The 8,668-nt window shown below is 31.3% G+C and overlaps 2 protein-coding genes across 2 annotated transcripts; one reads left to right on the top strand and one right to left on the bottom strand.

Annotated features, from left to right (window-relative positions):
- Positions 1-2,596: 2,596 nt before the first annotated feature.
- Positions 2,597-3,682, bottom strand: LOC109116380 (protein P21-like). Its single transcript, XM_019201644.1, has 3 exons — positions 3,599-3,682; positions 3,305-3,486; positions 2,597-2,962 (listed from the first exon to the last, which is right to left on the bottom strand). The coding sequence occupies exons 1-3, from the start codon at positions 3,680-3,682 to the stop codon at positions 2,725-2,727; spliced, it is 504 nt and encodes a 167-aa protein (XP_019057189.1). The 3' UTR covers positions 2,597-2,724.
- Positions 3,683-7,068: 3,386 nt separating this feature from the next.
- On the top strand, positions 7,069-8,326 carry LOC104806382 (thaumatin-like protein 1). The gene is made up of 2 exons (XM_010531254.1): positions 7,069-7,540; positions 7,861-8,326. Exons 1-2 carry the CDS (start codon positions 7,098-7,100, stop codon positions 8,108-8,110), a joined length of 693 nt encoding a protein of 230 aa, XP_010529556.1. The 5' UTR covers positions 7,069-7,097; the 3' UTR covers positions 8,111-8,326.
- The last annotated feature ends 342 nt before the right edge of the window (positions 8,327-8,668 follow it).

Here is an 8,668-nt window from a genome sequence, read left to right as displayed (position 1 = left end):
GGCCAGCCGATGCGGCCGTGATGAGGAGGAGAGCGGTGGCTATGAAAGTGGAGAATGAAACTTTGGCCATCGTTTGGTTTGTTTGTGTGATATTTTTTGGGGTTGTCTCCCAGGTTTATATAGAAGTTTTGGTCATATTTGGAGATTTTTATTAATATTAATTTATTTATTTTTAATCGGTGGGAAAACTCTTTTTACAATATAATTATTTTAATTGTGTATTGGTGTGCTACTTGAATAATGGTAGCGATTACCTTTGCTAAATGTCTTGTAAAAGATAGAGAGGTCCCTAAGGAACACAGTTTTTTAGGTTTAGCTTAATAGTATGGAAAATTTAACATGATAACGAATTATTATGAATTATATTGAAACGGAAAATATAGAATTATTTTAATATTTTTCTAATGCATGATTAGGTTGATTTTATTAATCGTATTAGTGATTGCATAAAATCAATACTAATACTTGCAATTTTTTGTTGGTTTTGCATCTAATGCTATATAATATGATGACATATACATTTCTTCGCTGATATAAAAAATAATCAAGATTTTGAATCTCAATCTATCCGAAATTAAGAACAATAACTATTAAAAAAATATAATATTAAAACCAAGAGCGTGATTTAAAATGTGTGAATACATAGTAGAATAATTGAGAGTAGGGATGAACCCACATTGTATATGCGAAAAAATAGAATATTTGGATCTGTATCCAAAAAATACGTGTATAAAAAAAACAACAAAAGTATATATGTGATTTAGGATAACGATCCATTCGGATGAAAATATGAAAGACTAAGTTGGCAAATGATCAAGAAAAACAAGTTTAATGTTCACAAAAATGTGAGAAATTAGAAGTTGATTAACCCAAAACAATGGTATTTTTGTTTTTTGTAATCAGAACGTATATGGAGTCTTGAACTCAACTAATTCTTTAAAATTCAAAATCAATCTTTAATCACGCAATTAATTATATATTTTCCCGTTTTATGGAATCGAACAAGAGACTTTGCAGATAAACGTACAAGTGACATCCCCAACCACTTTACACATATTATCATTCGACCATCATGAGTCAAAACAATGATAAATTTAAAAATATCGTAAATATGGGGATATAATTGTCTATATAAAAATATTCGAATACTTATGAGTATCCAAATTTTAAAATTATGTTACATAGATTTGGATTCAGATTTGTAGATATTTACGGATTAGAATTTGAATGACTATGTCAGGTATCTATATATAATATATGATTCTATGAATACCCGATTTTCGCATAATTTTGCTCCTGGGAGTGGCAAATATGTAATTTGGTGATATTAATGTGGAAGACTTTGGCTTCGTTGCCTTGACTTATAAAAGTCGTGACTGCTAGTCAAGACTCAAGCGTCTGTTGGAAAGCACTCAATGAGTTGAACCAAAATATTAAAATACAGTTAATGTGCCATAACGAATCTCACGACGACTCAACATATAAAATATCTTTATTTTTATTTTTAATTTAAATGTTGTGGAGGTGGGTGAATAATCACTGCTTCGGATATTCGCCTTCCCATTAATTGAATATATTGAAAAGTATTTTTAAACCGAATAGCATATAACTATATTTGAATTCTATTAAATTTATAATTCAATGGGATTAATTTTAAACAAAATAAATATCAAGATGGAATTCTAATCAAATGAAAAAAAAAAGGAAAAAATAGATATTTAAATGAAAAAACTGGACATAAACTAAATCCTAATAAAATTAGTCGAAATGGTATTTTTAAAATAATAAAAATGATAAGATTATTGAATTGAAATTAGGAGAAATGTCAGAGTAATGATAATAGTCTCCAAATTTTTTTTAATTTTTTTTTTGCTTTTGCTGTTTATAATTTGTGTCAAAGTCACAAAGGATATATAATGTGGGAATAGGAAAACTAAGAAAAATCAATATGGTTCCGAGAAAATATTGTAAACACCCATTTATTCCAACGTTTTATGGCTGGCAAAGAAAAAATAAAAGAGAGTGGGACTGAAATTCTAGACTAGTTCATTTTCCAAAATCTATCATTTATTATTTGGAAAATTTCTTACACAATATTATTACATATACCATTAATTTGAACATATATATATTACGTTTTAACCCATGCATAAATAATTTTTTTATTTTAAAAAATTCTATTTCTAGGTTTGTGATATGCGCACGTTCCTTCAGTTCTTTTATTCTTAACACTTTAAACAAAATATATTTCAAAGTACTTGAAATTTCTTATGTGTATAAAAAAATATAAAATACAGTAACAATATCTGAATACATATATATTCGAATATGCTAATTATATTTTCTGAAAAAAATCTTTATAAGTTTTTCTACTATTTTTCCTAATTTATTTTATTATTTTTTAAATTGTTTTAACATTTTTGTCCTAAGTTATTAAGTATAAAGTTTCTCAATTTTCCTAACTCAGAAAATAAAAGATATCTTGAAAATTGGTTATCTAAAAATATTCAAATAATATATGGATAAGAAGAAACATTGGAATATGCTCCGGCATGGACTGGAATCGAGTGAAACATTTAGTGGTCCATATCCAGGCCCAACAAGGGCCCACATCTCGACCCATACCAGTGAGCTCCAACACTCGTTTGGAATCTACCGAGTAACTATTATAGTCACCACGTGTTTCAGGCATTACTGTACTTAATTACAGCGATTTATGTAAGTTCATGGGCACAAAATGACTTTGTAATTGGTTCCGGTAGGGCACGTGCTGGGTGGATCGTCCTTGGGATAGCTGTAGGCATCGGGACAACGTTGTTTGAAGAACCGCGAGAGATCGGTGGGCCCACAGTTGCCCGAATTGCAACAGTGCTCTTCTGTCTTCAACATCGGACATGCCCCTTTACATGCGTTGCTCATCCTTAACTGTGCAGGGCATTCTCCAATAATATTTCCTACGCACCTGAAAAAAAAGATATCAAATATAGGAATTAAAAAAAACTATATATTGAGAGAGACAAAACTATCAAAAAACATAATTTAATTTAAGGTAAAATCCTATAAAAAAAACTACATAAACTTTATAAAATGTGTAAAAAATATATATATATATATATACAACTTTTAAAATCGAATACAGTTTTCTACACGAATTGAGATATTGAAATATTGCTACCGTTTAAGAGTTGAGGTTTCTTTTTATACATTTCAACATTTGATATATTTATTTGTTAGACTAAAAGTTCGTGTGTGGTTTTATACATTTGATAAAATTCGTATATTTTTATGGGATTATTATAGTTACTTGATGACTCGGCTGCACTGTGGAGAATTTGAACTGAACTCCATGGGGAGATTAAACCCATCGATCACGGAGATATCGATGAAATCTCGGTTGGAAAATCCACAGAGCGTCGGGTGCTTGTGTCCATAAGACGTGCACTCGAGAGCACCGTTGCCGACCCCAAATGCCAGCTTGGGTGGTGCCTGGATCGGCCGTCATGGTCCACGTCTCTCCCAGTCATAGACGCCTCCCGCTGGGCGGCTTGCCCGGTGCTAACGACGCTGCCCATACTGGCTGTTGACAAATGTTTCTCACCTCGAATGTGGACATAATCACGAAGTTTAGGGTCACAAATGCAAATACGAAAAAGATCGTTGGGGTAGATTTGAGAGAATCCATTTTTTGTGGTTTGAGAATCCAAGCGAATGCTTAAAGTGTCGTTCGCTTTGGTGCTTTTATATATGTGTAATCACAGGGGTAATAACGTAATTCTTTGCATGAAATTGATATCGTTGAAAATTATAGTTGCAATTCCCAGGGGTAATAACGTCATTCTCAGCATGGAAATGATAGCTTTTGCTTGACTTGGAAAACGAAGACTAGGACAAGTCTCAGTCGAGAGCTATGGAATTTTCCGACTAAGTTAGGCAGCTCAGAGTGTCATGTTCCGGATTTATGCGAAGATAAAAAGCAATTGGAAATTACAGTCATTTTTCGGGCCTATACAATGAAACCCATCCGGGTTTGGGTTCCGATTGGATCGAATCGGATCAATTAGCCAAATCTTCTTTCTAAATATTTTTATTTATCTTTGACAAAAAAAATATTTATTTATTTATTTATTAAATTTAGAAAAAAACAATCAGATTTATCCGAAAGTCCAATTTTTTTTTTAATAAATAAATTTTAGAGGTGTCAATCGGACCGACCCGATCTGATCCGATCCGAACTCGCATTTGGCCTGAAAATTTTGGATTCGGATTCGGACCGAGCCGAACTTCGAGCTTCGAGTCCAAATTGACACCGCTAATAAATTTATATATAAAATTCGATATTTTTTCGATGGATTCGAGACTAATTTAGGTTTTTAGATCAAAATTAGCACATCTGATTCTGCTAGGGGTGGGCATTCGGTTCGGGTATTTCGGTTATTAACCGAATCGACCGATATATACCCGAATCAAACCGAACCGAATAAAATAAAATAACCATTTGGTTAAATTTTTTTAAAACCCGAAATAACCGAAACCGAACCGAACCGAACCGATTAAAAATTATTAACCGTTTGGTTATAAATTTTTATAAACCGAATTAACCGAACCCGAACAGAACCGAATCGAACCGTTTATATATCTTCATATATATATATTTATATACATATATGATTGTTTATATTCTTGATTTAATCATTTATCATTGTTATTATTGTTTTTAAAGTCAATCTTTATTTATTTAATAGTTTTATATCAAAATATAAATTTAGATATTCTTATTTTATATGTTAAAATAATTATGAAAAATATTTTATATTATATTTTATTTGAATATTTTTAATTATAAATAAATTGATTTTTTAAATATTATCGAAATAACCGAAACCGAACCGAACCGAACCGATTAAAAATTATTAACCGTTTGGTTATAAATTTTTATAAACCGAATTAACCGAACCCGAACAGAACCGAATCGAACCGTTTATATATCTTCATATATATATATTTATATACATATATGATTGTTTATATTCTTGATTTAATCATTTATCATTGTTATTATTGTTTTTAAAGTCAATCTTTATTTATTTAATAGTTTTATATCAAAATATAAATTTAGATATTCTTATTTTATATGTTAAAATAATTATGAAAAATATTTTATATTATATTTTATTTGAATATTTTTAATTATAAATAAATTGATTTTTTAAATATTATAACCGAAACGAACCGAATCTTTATTTGGTTATAGTTTGGTTATAGTTTTAAATAGATAAAACCGAGCCGAACCGAACCGAAACCGAACCGAACCGAATAAAATTAATTAACCGTTTGGTTATGAATTTTAATAACCCGAAATAACCGAACCCAAAATAACCGTAACCGATTAACCTGTAACCGACCGTTCGGCCACCGCTGGATTCTGCATTTTAAATTTAGATATAGATTACAGATATTTCAGCGTCCAATGACCATGTCGAGTGGCGGGCCTACAAAATTAGTTAAGTGGGAGTAATTTTATTTTTATTATAAAAAATATTAATTTTATTGGGGTATTATACAGTTTTATTCAAAAAAAATTGTAATTTATGTGAAAAAAAATGTTTTTAAATTGGTTCAGTGGGGTGTGTGCCCATACACTTGTATATATAGATCACCATGTGTCTCATGTTATATTACTCGACCAAAAAAAAACCCATATCCGTAGTTGTTGATCTTCCTCAAATGGGCCACGGCCCTATCATGGTAGATTAATAAAAAGCCCAAATGAAGGGCCCGAATATAAAATATCCCGTGAAATGCTCTATGAAATATCTCCTCTTTCTCTCTCTTATTTCTGTTGATATAAAGTAAGTCGGCAGACGGTCTTAATATTCTTTGACAAATTTTTCCACCGTGGGAAATTAGCAGCCGTTCATGTACGCTGTTCTGTGTTGGTTAGATTTGTCTTTTAGTATTCTAGCACGGAACAGGAGATATAGTCAAGGAAAACAGCGTCATATTCGCCGTTGAAAATTATATATTTATATATATTTTTAGTTCTCTTTTGTATTCAAACTTTTTTCTCTTCATTCAAATAAAAAAGAATATCATCGATCCAACCGATACTATATCAAATTTTCAATTTAACTCTAAATGTCTTAACAAATTGAGAAATGATTATCGGGGATGAATCTTTTAACATAATTTTACGTAACTGGATCGGTGATAAGTTTTGTGGTGATCAATTAATTTATCTTATAAAAAATATATATTTTTAAACGGTTATAAATAAAGTTGTTATAAATATATTTTAAAAAATGAAAAATTTAGAGTTTCATTATAAGGTGTAAACATTATTATGATTATATACTTTTACTAATTATATATATATATATACATATATATTGTCCGGGAAAAATATTTATGGTCCATTACAATGGATAGAGGTGGACGTTTCAATTCGGTTTTTCGAAAATGAATTATACCGAATTGGAAATTTTGGTATTTTCTCTGAACTGTATCGTTCAAAAATTTTCGAACGGTATAATTTTTATAGAATCGAATTTTTCATAACCAAACTGAACTTTATAAAATTCCCGAAAAACTGAATTTTCTTAAAAAAATCTAAACTTTTTAACAAAAGCAAAACCGAATCGAACTGAATAATATACGGTACTAATTTGATACAAATTTTAGAATACCGAATAAATTATTTCCAAACCGAACTAATAAAATTCTGATTTGAATCCCAAAAGATCCATCCCAAACTTTGGAACCTTGGATAGTCGTTGACTCATTGGTAAAACGAAACACAACAATTTGTCTATTGACATGCAAACTATACATTTTTTAATCTTATTCTAGTTACATATATTCAAAGTATTTAAATTATTTGTTTTCAATTTTAATTTGTTGCCTACCCCGTAGAAAAACCACGTGCAGGTTGACTTAGTCACAGATATCGATTTCCAAGTCAAGCAAAGTTATAATTTTCTTCAATATTAATTTTACATTGGAAATTATATGAACACTCCTTAAACAACAACTATATAAAGCGCTACAGCTCCATACGACATGGGATAAACCACGCATTAATCATTCGCTTAATAGCTCACATGATACTAAAGAATGGCTTGTTCTTCGCATTTTTTACCATTGTGGCCGAAGCGGCAAGATTCGAGGTGATAAATAATTGCCAGTTCACTGTTTGGGCAGCCTCGTACGCACCCGCCGCGCCTGCAAGTGGAAAGCGTCTAGGCCAAGGCGAGACGTGGACCTTGATCGCGAATCCAGGCACAAGTATGGGTCGGATATGGGGTCGGACCAACTGTAGTTTCGATGCTTCTGGACGACGAGGTAGATGCGAGACGGGTGACTGCAACGGTGTCCTCGAGTGCAATTCTCACGGTGAAGCACCGAATACTCTGGCCGAGTACACGCTCGGTGGGGAGTCTAGGGACGTTGGAAGTCTAGACTCCATTGACATTTCTTTGGTCGATGGATTTAATCTCCCGCTAGAGTTCGGTTCCTCGTCTTCACAGTGCAGTCAAGTAATCAGGTAAGTTAAATTCCATGTTAGGTGAGATTTTTCTTGAAAGTTATATGTTACTGTTTATTATTACATCTTTTTTTTTCTTTATATACACTAAAAAAAATAAGAAAAAGTTATTAAACAAAATAAGTAATAAGTAAATAAAGATACTATGCAAACAAATAAGTTATGCCATAACTGATATAACTAAGATTTGATTTTTGAATTGATATTGTGTCATTAAATTTTGTTTATGTATGTTTTTTAGTCTAAAACAATTTAACCATATATCTATTATTTTTATGTATATGCACTGGGTAATTAAAATTTATTTGTTTTTGGGTCAGGTGTGCAGGAAATATAATAGGGGAATGCCCTACGGAGTTAAATATGAAAAATGCATGTAATGGACCGTGTGCGGTGTTCAAGACAGATGAGTATTGTTGTACTCCTCGTTCTAACACGTGTCAGCCGACCACTTACTCTAAATTCTTCAAACGACGTTGTCCCTATACCTACAGTTACCCCCAGGATGATACCAGTGCCACATTCACTTGTCCCGCTGGAACCAACTACACTGTCATTTTCTGCCCATGATCAATATGTCAATGTTCCATTTTATTTTTCGTTTATTATGGTCAGGGCGAATGCATTTGTTCATTGTTTCATCTTTCTCCAGATTATATTCAAGGACCATTTGATTTTATGAATACAACAGAGAAATCTGGACATCCAATGCTCCCATGAATCGAGGGCATCTGCTGCCTTTTGCAATCTAAAACAAAGAATATTCTTCCCGTCTTCCATCCCCAAATGCTAAATTTTATACTATAATTAACTTCAATATATATATTAATATATATTATAATTCTCTCCAATTTAACAGTATATTACAATTAGCGTACACCTACATTAAATTGTTAACGAGTGTATTAATTAATTAATTAATTACTACAAAAATTTCGAAACCGGAATAGACTTTTATTTATTTTTTTAAAGTAGAACACACTGTTTTTTTGGCGTCCTTTTCTTGACTTTATTTCAGTGAAAAATAAAAAATCGGACCCCAAAAACACGCATGCAAGAATATTCAATAAAGGCTGTCTCTCTTATTTAGTCGCAGATCTCATTTCGTCTTATATATTATTAATCGGA

Source organism: Tarenaya hassleriana, unplaced genomic scaffold, assembly GCF_000463585.1.
Source record: "Tarenaya hassleriana unplaced genomic scaffold, ASM46358v1 Cleome12, whole genome shotgun sequence".
Classification (NCBI taxonomy): Eukaryota; Viridiplantae; Streptophyta; class Magnoliopsida; order Brassicales; family Cleomaceae; genus Tarenaya; species Tarenaya hassleriana.
The sequence above is the reverse complement of the archived record's forward strand: the minus strand, read 5'-3'. Positions and strand labels throughout refer to the sequence as shown.

Coding starts and splice junctions, on each gene's coding strand:
- LOC104806382 (XM_010531254.1), top strand. CDS start 7,098: ATGATACTAAAGAATGGCTTGTTCTTCGCATTTTTTACCATTGTGGCC. Junction 7,541..7,860: donor CAGTGCAGTCAAGTAATCAG/GTAAGTTAAATT, acceptor TTTTTGGGTCAG/GTGTGCAGGAAATATAATAG.
- LOC109116380 (XM_019201644.1), bottom strand. CDS start 3,682: ATGGATTCTCTCAAATCTACCCCAACGATCTTTTTCGTATTTGCATTT. Junction 3,487..3,598: donor TGATTATGTCCACATTCGAG/GTGAGAAACATT, acceptor CGGCCGATCCAG/GCACCACCCAAGCTGGCATT. Junction 2,963..3,304: donor CAGTGCAGCCGAGTCATCAA/GTAACTATAATA, acceptor CTTTTTTTTCAG/GTGCGTAGGAAATATTATTG.